Source organism: Xiphophorus hellerii, chromosome 14, assembly GCF_003331165.1.
Source record: "Xiphophorus hellerii strain 12219 chromosome 14, Xiphophorus_hellerii-4.1, whole genome shotgun sequence".
Lineage (NCBI taxonomy): Eukaryota > Metazoa > Chordata > Actinopteri > Cyprinodontiformes > Poeciliidae > Xiphophorus > Xiphophorus hellerii.
The window spans coordinates 8,460,943-8,482,590 of record NC_045685.1 but is presented as its reverse complement, the minus strand read 5'-3'; the positions used below and the strand labels follow the sequence as shown (position 1 = coordinate 8,482,590).

The following is a 21,648-nucleotide window of genomic DNA, read 5'->3' as shown; positions in this document are numbered from 1 at the left end:
GAAGTGGAATAAGATACGATACTGTAATCAGTATCGTATCTATATGCCCATTTGAAACTTTATACACACGAGTCATTTTGCTTCTTCGCCATTAGAGGGTGTTATTTATTGAGGTTCTTAACATCCTTTATACTCAGTGTCTGATCTGCGTTTTACACACGTGTTTTTATCAAGGATCTGTTGGTTTATGGCCACTTCCATTTCAAATGACCAAAGCTTTGATTGAAAGCAGCTTTACGGTTCTGTTTTCAGGCTCTCTGCGGATTTGTTGTGGAGCCTTGAGGAAATTAGCCAGTAATGGCCTTCCTTGTACTCCGTTTTACAGCTCGCTCCTGAATAAATGGCCTTTTCAGCTGATGGAGCGGGCAAGAAAAAAAGCAGATTTAATTATATGATGTAAATGCAGAGGAAGGAAATGTGGAGCTGGCGAAGAGATGGAATTTAAAAAGAGAAGACAAAAAAAAGCTGCTTTTGTGTAAGGTTTCTGCTTCACGTGAGTCGGAGGCAGATCTGTGACTCAAAGTGGATTGGTAGAGTTACTAGTTAAAGTTACTGTACTCCTCTAACTTTTCAGATTTTGTCAGGTTACAACCACAAACTTTAAAGTGTTTCTTTTATTTAACAGCACACACCAGCACAAAGTGGTATGTAACTGAAAACTGGGAGGAAAGTAATACTGTTTTCCCTTTTCTTAAATAAATTAAATATGAAAGTTGAGTGTTGAATTAATAGTCAGTCTCCTCTAAGGCTCCATTGGAGAAACATTTTGCTGCATTTGAACCAGATTAATTTAAAACTATTCCACTTGAGGATACATACATAGATACAAAATGTATATTTTTTTGTTGAGTTTAATGTTAAGTTTTACTCTGAATATGTTGCTCTTTCATAAGATTTTGTTTTTTGAGTCGGTGCAAGGTTTCCCTATGAAAACCTGCTAAGCCCGGAGGTTGGCAGTCATTCATCCAGCGGCCTGTCATGTTTTTGAGTTAAAAAATGTTTACATTTACAGGAAATCTGAAAATATTAATTGACAACAATGTGTTATTGAAAGATTGAAAGAATAATAGCTGATCACCAGCTATTAAGTCTTAAAAAAAAAACCTGGCGGGGGCATAAGTAAAGCCTGGTGGCCCGCCAGGCTTATTATCATACACCAGGGAAAACCCTGCAATGTATTCCAGTTAACAATTACTAAATCAATTGTGATTATTTCAATAATCAATTAATCATAATTATTCCAATTATTCACTTCAGTCCTATTTGAAATCCAATAAAAACACATAGAAGTTTGACTTTAAAACAACAAGAAATCATGTAAAAACATCAGGAGTATTTTCATGATCGCTGTATTAAAGGGCAAACTATCTGCAAGTTTTATTACAGGCTTTGTCATTGTTCAGGACATTATTAAGTCTCAAAATGACATCCCATCATGCCACTTGCAGGCTGCCCTCCTTTCTCAACAGTGTTGTTTGCGTTTTAAATAAAAAGTAATTTAGCTCTGACTTACTGTACCGTTCTGTAATTCTCAGGCCAAAGGAAGGCCTGCAGGCTAAATCTGGCTAGCCGCAGGAATTTACTGGCCTCCGCAGCAGTTCAGCGCTGGGTGAGACGGCATTGTGTTTTGGTCAGTTTTCCTTTTTTATTTCTCTACTGATGCTTTATTGGCATTTTAACAAGGCAGCTAAGGAGCAAAGAGAAGCCACACTGGTGTTAACCGGCCTTGTATTTCAGGCAGACCCTTCTTTTAGAGAATGTTGTGAAACCTAACAAACAAGCCGCAAGGAATACAAAAACATTACTATTTTAGAGTGAAAGCTTCGAGAGCTCAATGGACTCCAGAGTTTCCTTTTTTTTCACCAGCAGAAAAGTAAACGTTAGATATATACAATTCAGTTCAGATTCTTTATTTGTTTTTTATTTATAAGCTAAAGGAGCAGTGATTTATTTTCTAACAATAACACTCAGCTTTAGATTTTTAAAAAATGGTAGGGAATGGATAGAGAATCTGTCATCATCTTTTTTTTTCTTCAAATTTTGTTTTTATTGAGTAATACTTACACTAATAAACTAATAATAGAATGGATAATATAAGTAAATCTCTATACTGTATATTAGAACTGTACTATCAGTCAGTATATCTATTGCTTGAAATTAGAGCTGCAATAATGATTATTTTAGTAATCAATTATTCTGACAATTAATCGGATGAAGAAATTGGTACATTTTGCAGATTTGTCATTTAACCACTTCAGCATTTTTATGCAATATTAAACATACATAAAAAATACAAGTAAACAAATAATTCAATTCTTTTGAATGAGAAAATAAACCCCAAAAAAGGGAATGTCTTTTGAATATAGTAATGCCCACCGTAGTACTTTTCCAATGGAATATTTTCAGATACTTTTTTTTCTGATGTATATCTGTAAGGGGAAAAAATCTTTGGTGGTTTTTGTTCTCCCGACCTGGAAATGTTCCTTCCTCAGTTCTTCCTGTTTTCTGAGACCCTTTGTTAGATCTGTTGTCTATGTCTCTCTCGGTGTGTGTGTGGGCGTGTGTGTGTCTGTTAGCTACTCCATTTGGGCAGCTATAAACACTGCAAAGGGGCATTCTCCAGCAAATGTGTCATTTCCTGTTCCTCCCAAAGTTTTCCCTCAGTACTTCCTGTCCGGCTAATGTGAGCTAAAGTGCTGAAGAAATGCGTTTTGTGTGAAAAAAAGCAGCTTTCATAGGAAGGGAACAAAAGACTAAACAGTTTGTTTACGGCTGCTGATCTGAATGGGAAGCTGCTCTTTTTAACTTGCAGGTGTGTATAACATGAAGGCTGGAAAGGCAGACGTTTAAATAGTTTCTTATCAGTAGTTGCTCATTTTAGCTTGAATGCTTTGGGTTTGTCAAACTGCTTCTTCTTTTACATCTCTTAGGCATTTCTAGACTCCTAAATTTGAAACATAAACCAGTAAGAGGCATATCAGACAACATACCAGAAAAAAAGAAGCACATTTGTAACTTTAATTGTATGTAGCTTACTAGAGACAAAATTTCTCAATTTGTTTCAATTTGTTTTGCTGACTCTGTGGCAAATATCAAGAATAACTCATTTTGACTGAAAATGTTATTAAAGTAGCTAACAAAGTATTTTCCAAGGAGCTGTTATTAGTGAACTCTGTCACATGTTTGCTGTTTCTTCAATAAGTGACTGACGGACATACGTAGCTCATCTGCAAAGGTTTTGGTCCTGAACTTGTCCATGTTGCTACATTGGGCATAAAATTGGTGAAAAAGCAACTGAAGTCCAAAGGAAAACAAAACAAAAACAAAAAGCTGGGGAATGCTGAACAAAAGCACCTACAAAGAATACAAGACAGTCTGGATGCCTTGAAAATCCTATCTGCAATAGATCATTATTTATCATATTTATTTACATTGAGGCCAGAGGCGTCGTCACACTGTGTGTAAGAGAGAGAGCAGTCAATGTTATACATCTCTGCAGTTTGACATGGATCACTTTAAAAACAAAAACGACATGATTGTAGAGGCGACTTTTAAAATGTCTTCACAGTCTATTAGCATGTTTAGCATTGCTAGCTGTAGATAGAAGTCCTTGTGTATTTAGCATATGGACTAGAGGTATCAAAGATCATGAAACCAGAGAGAACATCTACTATCTCCCGTAAAAAATAAATGTATTGGGGCGTCCTGTGGTGGCGCAGGGGGTTAGCACGCCCCACGTTTGGAGGCCTTAGTCCTCGACATGGACGTCGCGGGTTCGACTCCCGGTCCCGGTGACCTTTGCCGCATGTCTTCCCCACTCTCCTCACCCTCCTTCCTGTCTGCCTACTGTCGAAAAAATACGAGCCACTAGCACCGCAAAAACTCTTCGGAGAAAAAAATGGAAAAATATAAAAATAAATAAATGTATTGATTGTTTTACTTTAACTCCAAAAAGAGCTAATCCCAGCCACAAGCACTGGATAAAAGGCAGGAACCATCCCAGTCTGACCCAGGCTGGAGTTACGTGGCAACACAACGTTCTCACAGTGGCAGCAGAAGTCTGCGTGCAGAAATCAAAATTGTAATTACAAGAGGGATGATATTATGTTTGTCATGGCAGCATAAACTGCTGTTTATGACAAAGCTCTTTGATCTCAGCTCACTCTTTGATCCCCGCACCACATTAGCTAAATGTTGGCTTTAGCCGAAGCCCGAACGAGGGAGAGGAAGAGCACATGAAAGGATGGAAATGGGGAAACGTGGTAGAAAAACAAAGGAGCTAGCACGTGGAATTCTTTTAGCCATTACGGTGATAAAATATTGACATGTTTTGACTCGCCTCCTTCCTCAGAAATGGGCACAAACACTTTTACTTTTATCTTTTTGGAACTGAATGGAGGCTGGGATTTGTGGATGAGCAAAATAAATATTTACTTCAGTTTCCCGACAATTTTCAGACCTGAAAACAACAGAAGTACATACAAGACATGGTTGTAAAACATGACAGTGGGAACCTAATGAGTCTTGAGGTGTTTTCACACTGGAGATGTCTAGCACTTTTAAAGCTAAAGCTACATTAGCTCATTTATGGCATGAATATGATGAGAACTCAAAACAGACACAGCTACCAGGTTACTTTACCAACTAAAAGTGACTAGTAAAATGACAGGTCACTGTTGTTTCTCGACTGTGTGTTGTAGTTACAGGTGTGCTATAATGTCTCTACATAGACCTCAGAAAGTACAAAGCTGCACCTCCTATCACCTTAAGAACATTTCCATGACTGAGGGACTAATGTCGCAGCAAGATCTAGACAAATTCATCCATGTGTTTATCTTTAGTCGCATTGATTACTAAAACTTAGATGATAGAGCACATCACTCCATTTCTTAAGTCCTTCCACTGGCTCCCTGTTGCTCAGAGAATATACTTCAAAATACTTCTGTTAGTTTATAAATCACAGAGCGCAACAAAACACATTAAAGATCTGCTGCTGTGGCATCAACTTTCCAGACTTCTCAAGTCTTCTGGCCTTTGACTATTTGTAAATGGAAAACTAGTCAACATATTTGCTTGATGATTTTGAATGATGACATTTGACAAAATTCAGTGTTTGGTGACTGCGTGATGTTTTTATGGTGTAAAACATTTCGAACGGCCGCATTGCTGAAAATGTGCCTCGCAAACAACCTTGACCTCACTTTACCTCCCACATGTTCAGAAAGTCTGGAACTCAGCGAGTGGGATCCAGCTGATACCAGGCTGCCATCTGCTGGCTTCCCTACAGCTGGTCTTTCACTTTAAATCTTAATAATTGAACCCATAAGAAGCGAAAAAGGATGTAGCTGGGGTCCATATAATCAGTGTTATCGGTAACAGTGAAGTCTGATCAGAACGTCAAACTCCTGAATCACTCCTTGAAGGTAAGCCCTCTCGGCTCTGATCCCATCCGCCGCTCGGCTTCACAGTTTGTGCTCATTTGAAACGCTTGTTTTTATCTGTTCCTCCCAAACTTCAATCTCTGACTGCCCAGTGCTTCTGCCTCTGAACGCTGACTCACTCTTTTCTTCTTCTTGTTTCCTTCTTGTTTGTTTGTTTTGGTTTGTTTTTCTCGTTACTAAATTGCTTGGGACTGTCAGGAGCTTTTTTGGCAGTAGACACAACACACACCAACACACACCCCTACACAAACATTCATCTAATTGGTTGGAATGTTATTGCAGAGAGATGGATGGGTAAAAAAAGCTCTCATGCACGCACCCCCACGCACACACACACATCCGTTGTTTGGGATTTTTGAACCACATGCTCCCTGGAGAATGGGGCATGCTGAGGTCTGCGGTGCCAAGAACCATGAAGCACAATAGTCTGCCCCCCATCACTCCTTCCCAAGCCGAACAATAGACATTCTTGACATTCCCCAAGACCTCTTCCTCACACACTCACAAACACACACCCACACGCACACACCCGCATATACCTTTCTGGATCCGATTAGAGGCCCATCCGTAAACAATTTGGGCCGTGCAGTACATCAGAAGTAAAGTGGACTCTGAATGGACAAAGGCGTCTCTCTGCTTTCAATCATCACTTAATTTTGGCCGGGACAATAATAAAAAAGATCTGATAAAGGTCTCTTTTATTTTTCTTCATTTAAATCTAATTCTGCTCATATTCTGATTTGTTAACAAACAGGCAAAAATGGGACTACTAGGTTGGAGGGAGCCTGACTTAACTCAAACCTTATGCAGCCTGTCCAGCGCTTGAGATCGTCTTGATCAAAGCTACGGCCAAATTAAAACGATGAGAAGAAAAAGGAGTCTGCATCAAGATACCTGTTGGCCTAGGGGCAAAAGAATTACTAATCAGGAGTTAGCGTTTAAGTCCGCTGTATTGCAGAGCTTAGTTTGGGCTTACTTTAACTCCTTTTTTATTCAGGAAGGTGACATGTAAGCGGCATAACAAATTGTTTTTTATTAAAAATGCATCAAGAGACATCTCGTCTGTAACATCACAATACGCTTTGCAACTTTCACTTGTTGCAGCTGCTTGTACAAATCGTAAATCATTTTAAGTGTTTTGCAGTGTGTGAGTTGTTGTTTAACAAAAACCTTCAAGTGAGACCAAAGGCAGGGTTTTCAGAAAACAAGTCGGTGGTAGGGGGCGCTATGGCCATCATCCAGCAGCCCGCCATGTTTTTGACAAAAAAAAAAAGGTTTAAAGTTGATAGAAATTTTTAAAATTATGTTTTATTGGAAGACATTATTACCTTTACCTAAACACCATCTATACAGTATTAAAAAATACAAATTTAAAATAAATAACTCGTCATTTTATTCGCCGAAGTTGTTAGCACGTAGACTGATAAAGACGGGCAGAGGTTACAGAGTTGGGGTGGATAAAAAAAACGACACCTGACCTCAGTCTCCCCATGTGGTCAGATACTGACCTTACTACGTTACCATTGTGTTTCCAACTGTTTCATCAGAGACTCTGTAACCCGCCCTTGCTCTCACTGTTACTGGTGATTGAGAAAATCTACAATAAAAAAGCCAATAATACACTGAGGGAAACCATGAAAGAGCAACGCACATCAGCTACGTCAGACTGAATGACTCAAGGCTGTCAACAATACTGAATTAAAAACATTTTGGCTCCAGTAACTGGTCTTCTTCCACTGTTGTAGCTGCTCTTTTATTTATTTTTGTTTTGGTGGGGGGAAAAAACACTCAGAATAGACATGGAACAATTGGGGGTTTTTTATTGAAAAATGTGCATCTTTCTCATCATTATATGAAAAATGGCAAAAAATGTCTTGCGATTGATTTCTGGTGAGAAAACTAGTTTGTTAAAATGCAGAAAAGGAACGCTAAGCTAACATATTTGTATTCTGATGGTAGCCTAAAGTCATTTAAGCTGGAAGCATTTCTGCTCTTACTTTTTTACAGTCAGACAGTTTTTAAGATCTGTTACTGTAGGAACAATGTGGGGTTTTTTAGAACCAGGAACAACTGATTAGCATTGCAAATTCCCAAATAATATCTGGACTATGACTGCAAATCCATGTTTACTGCACAGTATCGTCTCTGCTACCCAAATATTGAGCTGTTAGCATGTCATGATAGCCATCAGACCGTTTCATAGCAACAGTGTCGTCAGTCAAAAGGCATCTTAAGATTCATTGAAAGATCGACTGCTACTCAAGATCCTTTCTGCCCACAGCATCACACGACGACTCTTCGAAAATACTTGGATGATATTTTTTTATTAAATTTAATTAAATTCAACAACTAGTTTTCACATGTTCCTTTCATCGGTATAATCTGAGCTTTGGAGTGTCTACACATTCATAAAAGCAACATAACACTTATTCAGGATCAGATGAGTTATGTTGTGCTAGTGTCCCCCCCTCTTCTGTTGCTGCCCTGGGCATCTGCCTGTGTGGCTCGTATCCAAACCGGCCACTGATCATTGCAATAAACCTACAGGAACCATTTGGTTCATTAATCATCTATCAAATATTTACAAATTTACTTTGGTTTTTCTGTTAGCAAATAGACATATTTGTATTTAAGCTGCATGTATTTCACAGCTTAAATTGATGTTAACAGTGATTGTTTCTTCTGCAGTTGAAGTAATGGAGTGAGTGTCTCCTCTTCCTTTGCGTGTGGTCTCCTACAGTTGAGCTGTCTCCTGAGGCCTGGTTTTTATTAACTGGCCCATTAAGCTGCGACTCCGAGATACATGACACCGCTGTCCCCCCAACACACACACACCCCCGCCCACGCACACACACACACACACTCACGAACAGAGGCATTAACAAGCAGACAGTGCCGTCTCACGGCCCAAAATAAATTCCTAAAACTCCGTTTGGAGGTGAAGACATGAATCAAAATGTTGGCCTTGTTGTAACATTCATGTTGGTCATTTCCTCCAGTTCTTTAAGGTTTAAGGCTCAGTCTATCAGCAGCTACAGGAGTTTGTTTGAAAGATGAGCTCAAACAATTGTCATGGGATGTTTCAAGATCTGGCACTTTTAAAACTTTAATTGAAGTGTATGAGAATGCAGTGATGAATAAAACAGAGTTTAGCCTTTTAATTGGATTTTAAATCGAAACTCCGGAATGGGAACATTATAAATAAACTCCATTTACATATATTATGTTCATTTTAGCCATTGTCCATAGTGCATGTTTGGCTAGTGATGATTGAGAACTAATGCTTTGTATTTCCATTCTGATTTAGAAGAGAGCCTGAAGTACAATAAATGAGATATATAGAAATGAGAAAAACATAAAAATAGGAAACACTTTACAAAATGTGATTTACCACCTCCTTTAAAATAACTTTCAAGTGGATCTTGGTGCAATGCTTGTATTTTCCTGGCTTTGTTTAAGAAAGCTAAACATGTCTTGACATGTTAAGAAAATGCTCATATGAAGACTCTACTTGACATGTTAAGAAAATGAACAACAATAGAAACATTGTTGTTGGGTTTTTTTTTTACTTATTTTAATGTACACTTGTTTCAACTCTTTTTCTGTTGATTGAAAATGTATTTCTTATGGTTTTGCTATCATAATGGAGGCAGTATTTCTTTTAAAGTTGAAGTGTACACTTATTCCAATGAAAAGGTTATTGAATATAAAATGTGTTTATTAATGTATTTTTAAAGGGTACATCTCAACAAGATATACCAACTAAAAAAAAATCTCATTCTAAATAATTTTTTTTCAGTGAAATGATGATGATGATTGGCCTACTGGTAAAAGATATTCTGGGTTGTCTGGTGTTTTGAGGGTTTACACTAAACACCTGACAGATGGACGTGAACAGGACTGATGCTGATTCTTCACACTCGTCTAAAAGGGAATGACGGTTCCCTTCCGACTCCTAACATTAGTCTTCACCAGTTCACAAAGCAATGTCCATAAAGACATGAATAAAAGAAGTTTGGTTTGAAAAAGCTTGACTATCCTGCAAAGACTCCTTACCTCAATATCTTCAAGATGAATTATCAGTCATCCAACATCACTTTCCAAGCTCACAAATACACTTCAGGAAAAACTGGTAAAAAAGAAAATCATTTGAACACACGGCTAAATCTTGTAGAAAGTCTATTTAGAAAAAAACGTAGGGGTGTGCTGTGGAATAAAAATAAGATATCATGTCGGCTTAAATGCATGCGAAGGTAGACAAATGAATACTTTTTGCAATAAATTTTATGTTTGATGCACTGTTTTATGGTTTTACTTGTATTTATCTGAGTAAATTTGAATTCAGTACCTTCACCTGCTTCAGTGATTACTTACTTGAATTGCACCATTTCAATTCATTTTAATTCACATTGACCATTTTATAAGTCTAAGCTCTTCATAAATCACACATACATAAAGTGGCTTTGTGAGTGTACTGTATGTTGAGTGAGAAAGTAGTAATGCAGTTTATTGTAGGTGTTTACCATTTGATGTTCCTCTCAGAAACTAGAATATGCCAATATCGAGAAAACTTTAAAGCCGTCATAATCTACAGAAACAGGCTCTATATATTATTAGCATGCAGAATTTGCATTGTCACTGCATCTGTTACCTTCCTGCCTCTATGCAGCTGATGCGAACCAAACTGATGCTGAAAAAAAAATCACTTGAAAATGTCTTTTCTTTCATAAGTAGGGAGGGATTGCCGATTAGAGAGACACACACACACCCACACACACACTCTCCGATAGTCTGGGGACTTAGCAGTAACAAACAGCTCATTGTGCTGCAGAGGCTAAACTGGACTTCACCCTTCCTGCCATCGACCCCCTCTACGGGCCTAGTCTCACTGTACTGATTACCTGGTATGTAAGATGTCTGTGTGTATTTGACCCTTGGTTATAGCAAACAGGATTGTTTGAGGTCCTCCATGTAGTAAAGATATGTCCTCAAGTGTGTTTGTCATCCAGACATCCATCATTAGGAGTTCAAGGGGCTACAAGGCAAACAGAAGGAGGTCTGATTTCATGCTGATACGCGCACATATACGAATGGGAGACCTATAAAGCAAACAAATAGATCCTAATCAGGTGGCCACGGGGGGTACAGAGGAGGAGGTTAGGTTCTTTGGGCTCTCTGACATAGTTAACCTTTTCACCTTTTTAAGGAGAAGACTTGGAATTCCAAGAATCTACTCGCATCCATGTGCACAATATGGACACACTTCTATGGAATGTGTCCCGGAAATCTTTGAAGCCCACTGAGGGACTTGTGTTTGAAAGTGTCTGCCGTTAAGGGGTTGGTTAAACTTTAACGCCGTCGGTATCAGAGACTCACACCTGCTGATGTTTGTTCAACAAGGTTCCAGTCTGGGCAAAGAGTTGAGACCAGAAAAACTTCACACACGGAGATCAAATTAGCTGCGGCCCGTACAAAAGGTTTTGTGTCTGTTAGGGGTGGCGGCTGATTTCTCAGGCTTCTCTGTCAACATCATTTTCGGAAGATGTGTCAATTCCGTTTATCCTGAAACTTTGATGGATGAACACAGGAAATACTTGGATCAAATTATTGTGAGCTGAGGTAACTAGCAATGAGATGTTGCCTTTAGACCTTTGTGCAATGTCACTCACTGCAATTACCACTTCATACCTACATACTAACTTGACTTTGTGACCACCCTCTTGGGAGGCTCAGAGACATGAGGGTGGTGGTCTAACATGCTGTTTCTGTTGTTACACAAGTGATACCAGAAGATAACATACTGGGCTCATCTTAAAAGTCAGGTTTTAAAGGGCTTTCAATTTTCTTCCCTAATTCTGAGTTAAACCGTGAATATGCAACTGAATAACCAAAAATTGGATAACTATGTAGCTCTAATCCTCCTTTTCTGTACATGTGAATAGGTTTGTGGAATTGGATTCTTCCATATACAAATAGATTTTAAATTTCAATCTTTACATAGCGTGACATAGTCCCACAAATTTAGACAAGATACATGGTACTCTTTGCTGTTTTTATATGTACTTAAACAACATGTGAAGAATCTGGCATTATCTTTTACTAAAGAATCTGTATTGCAATTGTCATATAGACTTGCAGCACTGCCAACCTGTAAATTTTCCCAAAGTACCCAATTATATTTATGTACAGTACAGACCAAAAGTTTGGACACACTTTCTCATTGAATTCAATGAGAAGGTGTGTCCAAACCTTTGGTCTGTACTGTATGTTCTTTCTGAAAAAGTCTTAAATTAATGTATCTAAATTTAAGGCCGTAAAATGTCTTGAGTTATTTGAAAACTGTAAGTTGGCCTTAAATATTTTAATTGCAGGTTAAAATATTTAACCTGCTGGACAATTACATCTCGCATATTAATTTATTAGGCCCGAGCAGCAAAGCGCTGCGAAGGCCTATTGTATCTGTACTGTTTCTTATTATTACGATTTTATTGTATCTGTACTGTTTCTTATTATTACGATTCTGCCCCCCTAAAGAGGTGCCTTTTTGGGGGCTTTATCATATTCAAAAACTCACCAAACTTGGCGGTCGCGACTAGAAAATTTAAAAATTTTGAATTTTAAGGTTGTCGCAAAAATCGCAAAAAAAATTGCTCAACGGCGGCAACTAGCAATTTTCTGTTGACACAATGGTATGAACGTACTTCATCGTAGAGACATGAAATTTGGTACACTCGTAGAGCTCACCAAAAGACTCAGAACTTACATTTGATGTTATAAGCCAACTATCACAGGAAGTCGGCCATTTTGTATTGAACGTCCATTTTTTACCTCGATTTTGACGTTTACAGCCTTCGTATTTGATCGAACTCCTCCTAGGGATTTCGATTGATCGACTTCAAACTCGGTCAGTCTGATCATAAGGCATGTCTGATTTAAAGTTATCAAATTGGTGAGTTTTGGAGCATGTTGAAGGGGGGTTAGCAGGGGTCAAAGTTCACCTACTCGCCATGAAACACGAAACTCTTATATTTCCTATAAAAAAACACATAGAGGGACCAAACTTTCAGTGATTGATCGTCATCGGGTGTCCTAAAATACCCTGTGGTGAAATGATGACATCACTTAGGCCACGCCCCCTGAGAACAGGAAGTGTCATGTTTTACTGTGAACGGTCGCTATCTTAGCCCTTTGACCTCATCAACATGAAACTGTGTCCAGAGACAGAAGACATGTTGGTGTGTTGTGGATTCAAGCCCTGACCGGCTGCGATGAAGCAGCTGGGTGCGGCGGCATGGCGAAGTGACCTGTAACGCCGATGCCATACGTTTGCTTCTAGATTCCACATGTTTCGACCGAGCTGCAACAAACTTGGCCTGAGTCATCCTGTTGTGATGCCTGACCATACTATGTCATCATATTATGACGTCATCTAAGCCCCGCCCCCTCACAACAGGAAGTGCTATTTTTTTTCTTGGAAACTTTCATCTATGGCTCTCTTGACCTAATCAAGGTGATTCTGTGTTGGATGACAGATAGGAAGTTGGTCTTGCTTGCTTTAAAGTGCCAAACGTTTTCAATGGCGGCAACGCCGTTCGTATACGTTTGCCTCTACATTCCACATATTTTGTCCGAGCTGCATCAAACTTGGCCTGAGTGATCCTGGTGGGATGCCCGTCGATCCTACGTCATCATATTATGACGTCATCTAAGCCCCGCCCCCTCGGAACAGGAAGTGCCGTTTTTTTCCTTGGATAGCTCTGTTTATGGCTCTCTTGACCTAATCAAGGTGATTCTGTGTTGGATGACAGATAGGAAGTTGGTCTCGCTTGCTTTAAAGTGCCAAGAGTTTTCAATGGCGGCAACGCCGTTCGTATACGTTTGCCTCTACATTCCACATATTTTGACCGAGCTGCACCAAACTTGGCCTGAGTGATACTGGTGGGATGCCCGTCGATCCTACGTCATCATATTATGACGTGATCTAAGCCCCGCCCCCTCAGAACAGGAAGTGCCGTTTTTTTCCTTGGAAAGCTCTGTTTATGGCTCTCTTGACCTAATCAAGATGATTCGGATGATAAACTCTGTCAATGCTCGCTGCTGGCTGAACGGTGTGGGCGTGGCCAAATGGCGAATATCTGTCCCTCGCCATATGAATACGTTTGGCTCTAATTCACACATGGATCATCCGATTGGCGCCAAACTGGATATGTATGACCTTTGTTCACCTCTAAAGAGCCCAACGGGTTTGAGATGTCATTTGACTCCACTGCGCCCCCTACGTTGATACATCGGCTATATCTCCTCGACGCATCGACCGATCTGCACCAGATTTTTTGACAGTCGTCGGGGAGCGCCGCCGAACACATTCACGCGTGTGGCCCGGTGGAGGGGCGGGGAAAATGCGCGACAGCTTCTGCGGCGGCTGGCGGGCGGCGGTGCTGGAAACTGCGGCATAGCTTTCGCGGTGGCGAGCGGGCTGCGGCTCTGGAAACCGCGCGAGAGCTTCTGCGGTGGCCGGAACTCCCGCGGTGGCCAATAGGCCGGAGCGGCGCTTGCTGCGAGGGCCGCCCGAGGCTGCTTGCAGCTTTATTTTTTTTTGTTACTTTATTTTGAGGCTAAAGTTTGAGTCACATGGCAACATCTTCATTGCAATCCATGACTCAAGTCGGTTGTGGCTACCGCTAACTAGCTGCTAACACACCTTTGCTAGCCAGCTCTTTTGTATTGATCATGGGTAAGTGTAAATCTATCGCCAGTTGCCTGAACAAAGTTTGTACATTTTTATAGAAATAGAAGTCTTACATTTCATTCAGAATGGTCATAAAAAGTATCAAATTTGAGTTGGTGAAACCTGCAGAAAACCTGTAAAAAGTTTTGTTTGCTTGTTGTCTGAAGATGGGCCTTTAAAAGAAACGTTTATCACTGCCTGCCCCATTTTCCAGTGTATGTTTTTGTCCTTGATGCCACAGTTCAGCTTCAGAGACCATGGACGCTTTGATTAATCAGTGTTGTTTAGTTGGCATGACGACGTACAGCAAATTGGAGGTGATTAGGTCTAATCCTCTGGCTGATTGCTGTACATGACAGCAATCAGCCAGTAGGTTCTGGCTGTAGGTAGCCACTGTTGCAGTAGGACAGCAATAGTGTAGGTTCAGAAATTAGACCTGAACCTACACTACCCTAGAAGATCCCTGTAACTGCAACATATGTCAGCATAGTAACCCTGCCCACTTCATATTTTGACCAATCAGTGCAGTTCTTGGACAGCAATCAGGATAAAAGTTGGACTTGAGTGGTGGGTCAAGTGCAAGATTTAAGAGCCCTCACACCAGGTAGGCAAGAAACAAATCTCAGTTTCTTCTATGAATTATGACCTTAACATGGGAGACAGGACAGCAATTAGGAGTGTATTCCTTTAATGTTGTCTTCATTGAAAAGCTATTGTTGCAAGAAGCCATAGCAACCTGTTCCCACTATGGGTTAAGCTTTTCTCCAGCTAAATTAGGGAAGAGTGTAGTCAAGCTGTCTAGATACAAATGTATGCCAATGATGTCAGTGTTTTATTCATATGCATGTTTGAAATGATATCTATCAACAATTAGACTGAACCTGGCGCAGATAGCGAATGCTGTAGCACTTTCCTTAGATTGTTGTAGATTGATGTTTCTTCAAATTGTCCTTTGTCTACTTCTTTCCATGCCAGCTGCCTAGACTGCAGCTGTGTTGCCTTTTAAGACTGACGCTGTTGCACAAAGTTTAACTAGCTACTTATCAGTAGCACAGAACACAGCAGTCTGAGTCATGCAGCTTTCATTACATTTCTGTGTCTAAAAGAAATGCGTCCGAGCGATAAAAACAGGGATAAGGTCTTCTGTTCATCCATCACCCCCACTCATTGTGTTGGCCTATAATTATTGAGCAGATTTTTATTTTTTTTCATACTCCCCTGCAGACCTCCCATCCTCTCTTACATTCCCCGTCTTTCACCACATTTTGTTTTCTCATGTTTCTGCCAAAGCGAGGGGCTGGAGAAAATCTGGCCCTCTCCGCCCCCCATCTGTTCAAAACGTCTCTGCTTTCTTTACTTCTTTCAGACCTCTTTTTCATGCTCCGTAAACACACGTGCACGCCAATGCACACACGTCCAAGGAGGAAGTACCTCTGCATTTTTTCCCCTCCTGTCAAACAATAACAGTGTGGAACTGTTGGTATTATTTTAGCGGGCCGTCCAGCGCTTTATCTGTCCGCCACAAGGCTTCCTCTCTGACGGGCTCGCACATCCTGGCGTAGAGGAGGGGGGAGCGAGAGAGAGGCAGGGAAGGAATGGCATGGGAGAGAGAGAGAGTAAGAGAGAGAGAGAGGCATGCCGAGTCCAGTTGGGAGACATAGCCATGTTTTGTCTTCTAGCGAGAGGAGCAGAGGAGGAGGAAAAGAGGAAAAGGAGAGAGAGGGGATGTGAGGATCGTCAGCTGGTTTTTCCCTCTTGGTCAGAAGCTGACTTTACTTCTTCACGTCAGCTCTCAGGCGTTCAGGTGTCACTCGTTTGCATCACATCCCAACTCTCGTCAGACCTCAACTGGCTTGAGGGACAGGGAGATTCCCTCAAGCCATCAACCCCTTCAGTTGTTAAGGGGTTGATGAATCTGAGCTGAGTCCTTCTGAGTGGAAGAAGTTTAAGACGTTAGAGCAGACGATACACAATCTGAACTTGAACTTGGCTTGTCTGGGATCCTGAGGGCTGAGCTTGGATCATTTTAGCAGCAGATACCTGTGCTGTCAGGTAGGTTTTGAAAACTTTACATCTGCTCCGCAACTCTATCTGTAAAAGATCTGAACACAGAAAATTAAGGTGTTCATTTGAGGTTTGCCTCATTCTCATAGACAAACTCACCATAGCCAAAGCCCGTAGTTTCGTCTTGCTTTGTAGCAGCTTCTGTCAGAGCTCAGATCTTCCCGTCTGTCTGGCATTTGCTCAGTGCTTTAGTGAGGCTCCATGTGTGACTCTGATTATGCGCTGTGACCTTTGCGGTTTCAGTCAGCTGTTGCTGTTTCTGGCCATTAAGTGCCACATTCCAGCAGATCTTTTCATAAAGACCCATTCACAGTCAGAGTTTTTCCTCCTCTTGAATTCTGATCTTTGTTGTTCACTGATTTTGATCTTAGTTGTCAATATCTCCCTCTTTAACTAGATTTTAAGTTCAAGATGCTCAAAAGCTGACCAAGAATCCTGAGAGGATATTTAGAAAAAGAAAGTCCTGTTGACTTTGATAAATTTCTTGGTTTCTTTACTAAAAGACACCAACAGAAGTGGTGGGATAAGTCATTATCTCTGTGTTCAGGTTAAGGATTTACTCTTATCTGTCAAACTGTAGCGTAGTGGATTCAAAATAGACTTCCTCAAAATGTGACTCCTCTTTGGTTGTTGTTTCAAGCAGCAACAGGTTACCCAGTAGGTTAAAGGGTCAGAGAAGAAAGCAGAAGTTGTTCTAAAACTTTATTTGGTTAAATTCAAGATACCTCGAGATCTGTATGTGTATTGATATTTATAAAAAACAAAAATAGAGAGGCAGTAATCAGATATTTGAGATCTCTGATCTCTGGTTTTTGTAAAGTTTTAATCTGCTATTTATTTCCCAAGAGATTGGAGCCAGATACAGTCACACTGAGATTTCCAAAACATTTCCTACATTTCCAGGACAGAGAGGTTAGAGACTCAAAGCGATAACTTTGGAGCAACTTTGCTTTAATACACTCACATTTGCCAGTCTGCCGAGACATTTTATAAACTGATGTTGGAGTCATCTCCGGTTCATACCTGAAAAGGTTTGCTGTGGAAGATCAAAACTGCAAATCTACAAAATGACCAGCATCCACTGAAATAAACTTTTGTGTTTGTTACTTTACATCTTTTGTGATCCCACTAAATTAGTTTTTAAGTACCTCTAAATACCTGAATAGCAACTTTGACTCTTCTTCACACAGTAACAAAATTTACTCCGGAGAGTGGATTTTTGAGTTTCAGACTGGCACATAACCTGTCAGAAATGTTTATGGGTTCAATGGAAACTGATTTTGTATTTAAATTTGACTAATGGAGAACCACACTTTTAAACAGTCCTTAAGCTTAGTGCTCACAATGTTTTGATTTGCTACAGTGTCCCTCGACCCCACCCCACAGCACCTGACAAACGTGGTTCTTCCCTTTAGTGAGGCTGTGAACTTGGGTTGAGATAGGTCATGTTTCAGTGCTAGAGTTAGTTTTTCTAACTCTACTGTTACTAAGTTAGCAGTATCACCACTTAAGAAATTGAAAAATGCTATCTAGCTAGCTCTTCTGTTTGCTACATTAGTACATGTCTACTGATTTACTTGGGCTTATTTAGAAAATTGATGGCAGAAAAACTTGATTACATACATAAGACCCAACTTTATAAAATACAATATAGCTAAAACATAAAAGTTGTGCACATAGTTAACAGCTGTTCAGCATTCCACAGACTTTATTGAGGAGTTCCCCTTTGTGTCTTCTGGAGGTTCCTCTTGTCCGCTGTATTATTCTTCTTGTCCAGCAACTCACTATCTCTGTAGAGTGTTATGGCAATTCTGGTATGTGTGATTTACTTGTAATTGTTAACTTGTACTTATATCTAAAGCAGTTTTTAAAGTATTTTAATAGCTGTGTATTTCTTGATGTATTCAATGCCATTAAACTGTCAAGAAACAAACAAAAAAAAAACTTTAGTGTGGTTAGGATTTCGAAGAGTCTCACTTAGCTCTGACACATTGCAAATCATGTTTGCCGGACAGAATAGATGCATACATGCTGCAAGGCTTTTCCCACACATTCTTCTGCTAAAAGGTTTTAGCAGTCTTAGTCTGAAATTACTAAGTTAACATGGTAAAAACGAGGAAAAAAATATATGTACAACCCTCTGTTGTAGATTTCAGAGTTTTAATCTTCACATCACCTCTGATCCAACATAGGGGCCACTTTGCTTTTGGAGAAAAGGATAAGTTATCTGGTTTTAAAATAAACACATTATTTCTCCTTGGAAATGCAATAAAACACAACTTGTATTTTGGGATATTTATCTGTCATTTTTCTATAACCCTCCACCCCCAGTTATCAAATTCTCTGTCAAATGTCACTCGTTTTGTTTTTTTCTTGGTCGTAAATCTCTGAAAGTTAAACTTAATGAAACAGGAAGTGGTACTGAAGTAGCGGTTCGCTAATACTTGTGGTGCGTTCAATAATGGCATTTCGTCTGGCTGGACTTCAGATAGTTCCCACACAAACAAACGGATAGATGTTCATATGCGGGCTTGACTTAAACTTTCTCAGGGGATAACTCAAGGACATTGTCAGCAAAGTTGAACAATCAGATAGAAATCCGTCTTAAGGAGCCAGAATCAGGAAACTACAGTGTTTATTTTGGAAGTGGGTCTCCCGCTCCTACTTTATCATAAACAATAATACTCAAAAACGGTCTTTTCCTCTCCCTCGTGGTGCCAGGGTCTGCATTCTTCTTCCTTAATTGTACCTCCAAGTGCTTCTGTGAAATACCCAGAATAGTGTCGTTTTACGGATTTTGCACTTTCTGGCTTAGGAACCATATATCTCATTCTGGACTGGTGCTGGGAATTCAACTTTAGGTCACCCAGCTCTATTTTTTTTCAAAGTACAAATCTTCCTGACATACAGTACAGACCAAAGGTTTGGACACAACTGTGTGTCCAAACCTTTGGTCTGTACTGTATGTCCAAATAATAGTGTTAACTCAATTATATATTTTATATTCCTAGACTTAATTTTCTGTCTTTCTCCAAAAGTCATATCCATCAACCCGTCCATCCATCTACATATCAAGTCTTTATGTTTCGCCTTTTCTAACAGAATAAAGGGAAATTTTTCTTGATTTCTTGTCTCTTAATTTTACTCATTTTCAACTTCAAACGTAATGATTTTAACTTTGTGCTTTGCAGCAGCTGTATTTATAGACAGACCTCGTGTTTCCAAAGCTACACCTTATCCAACCTTAGCTGTCAACTCAGCAGGTTTTCTAGCTCCTTCCATCCAGCAGCAACATTCCTGACAGTGTGTTGGTTTAAAAGATATGAACTTTCTTTCAGACTGCAGCGATCATACATCGATACTGTTCTGGTCCCGTTCCCATACCCCCTTTTTTTTTCTTTTACTATTTTTTGTACTTTGTTTCTTTTTTCTTACATTCGCACTTTCTTTGCAGGGGGTTCAGTTGAATCTGGCCAGCGTGTGAGATCGGAAGTCTGTATAAAGGAATTAGGGAATATTTTGGGACACAGTGGACTGCTTGGCCTTGGATCTGACTGGAGAACTTACTGCCCATGTGAGATGAGCGTTTTATGGCAGCACGGGGGGAAAGTCCAAACAGCTTCTAAGGAAGCCATGTCCAAACAGCATTTTGCCGAATTCCTCTGCTTGTGTTAATTGTAATTTACTGGCTCAATTTGAAATCTTAAGATGTGAATATTCTTTTGGGGATAAATACTGACCTGGGTCTTCCTCTCTCATTCACGCAGACGCAGCGTTCCTCTCATCAGGCCTCACTCCTGGCACTTGGCCAAGCTGTCGGAGCCGCTTCTCCCGCCCCCTCCTCCGTCTCCTCCGCTCCTGACCCCCCGCCTGCCTCTAGCCGACTCCCCTCCGCTCCCCCCTCCTCCGCCTCCGTCTGCCATGCAGCTCCACTCCGGCTCCTACACCCTACCCTGGCACACAACCGACAACAGGTGAGACACAACAGATGGACTGACGTCACATTTACCGATAACCAATAAAATGATTGATTTCTAGGTTTTACTTGATACAGTAACTTTTGGAACAACATTTGTCTGAAGCTTTCTGGATCTTTTCAGTACAGAAATCTGAAAATCTCTGTATATCAGAGCTCTATAACGCATAGAGGAGAGACTTTTAGTTGCTTTTCAGCTACAAGAATCCAGATATGCTTCAGTCTTTCTCTGAAAACATTTGTTGTAAGTTAAAGAAAGAGAACTCCAATGTCTGTTTTTAAGCAAAGATCTTTGTGGTTCCTTTTACTATAAAATGGTAATAAAAGCAGAAAAAAATGGTGAACAAAACACAGATACTTTGTGTTATACCTAATAATTTGATATTGACTTAAGAACATTTGGCGTGATAGCAGCATTTCATTACATAGAGACGGGCAGGATGTAAAACAGACCACACCAGTAGTATTTATTTATTTTTATTTATGTTGATATGGGATTAAATTCTATTCTGTTCTTATTGCATATTCAGATCAAGCTAAGAAGTGTCTCTGATATTTTGTTTGATCCAACTAGTGGCAAATTAAGGCTTTTATTCCAGATGTAGTTTGACTTTTTTCTGTTAAAAAAATGCTACAAACACAAAAATTTGATCTTTTGTGGTATTTCTTAACCAAGCTTGAATTGATAAACTTAGATTTCCCAAATAGTCTAACATATTACGCTTGTCAGCAGTTTTTATGTACACAGTGTGTCATCCTCTCCATTTGAGTCACTCTTTGCCTTCCTGTGACTCCCATCAGATTTTTTTTTCACGCTGCAGGGCAGCGTTGGGGATTTTTTTGTTTCAATCTCAAAAAACCAACAATTGTCAGGAAACAGGTGACATCACCGCATTTTATAGTCAACACGGCCCACGCAGGAAGCATTGATCTATTTTCAGCTCCTATTCAAACATCCTAAAGTGATAACCAATCACATTGCTCTCAGAAGACTTTATATGAAGTTGGGACTTCATATAAGGTTTTCACTTTATATGAAATCAAAACTTCAAAGGTGGGTCCATCCAAAGCCCTACTTGCATTGTTTGTGGAGGTTACACACACGTTTCAGTTACTGTATTCATCCCCAGGAGTGTAGTTTGCTTTAAGTAGCTAAATAACAAGTAGCAGAACAGGAAAACATCATTAAGAAGCCAAGTCATGAAACATTAACAAGCATATCAGTTATTTATTATATGCTGGACATATTTATGCCTCTAATTAAGTTGTTAAATTAGCCAAATGCTGTGTCTGTAGCTTATGTTTTATCCAAAAGTCAAAAAGATTTAGCTACTTTTTGAACTGACGCAAGAAACAAAGTAGCTACAGCTTAGAAACATCTGACATTTTTAGCTAAAACAATCATGTTAAATAATTGAGGAGCTAGGGAGCTGACAACC

General features: G+C 39.8%; 1 protein-coding gene across 3 annotated transcripts in view; it reads left to right on the top strand.

The window, feature by feature from the left end:
• shroom4 (shroom family member 4) overlaps positions 1 to 21,648 on the top strand; it is a 72,795-nt gene that overhangs the window by 30,087 nt on the left and 21,060 nt on the right. For 2 of the 3 annotated variants that reach the window (XM_032582254.1, XM_032582255.1), the window contains exon 3: positions 20,001 to 20,207. In XM_032582254.1, the coding sequence (XP_032438145.1) occupies positions 20,001 to 20,207 (207 nt within the window). Of the gene's footprint in view, positions 1 to 15,790; positions 16,222 to 20,000; positions 20,208 to 21,648 lie in introns of those variants that run through there. The other variant, XM_032582256.1, reaches the window with a different exon arrangement.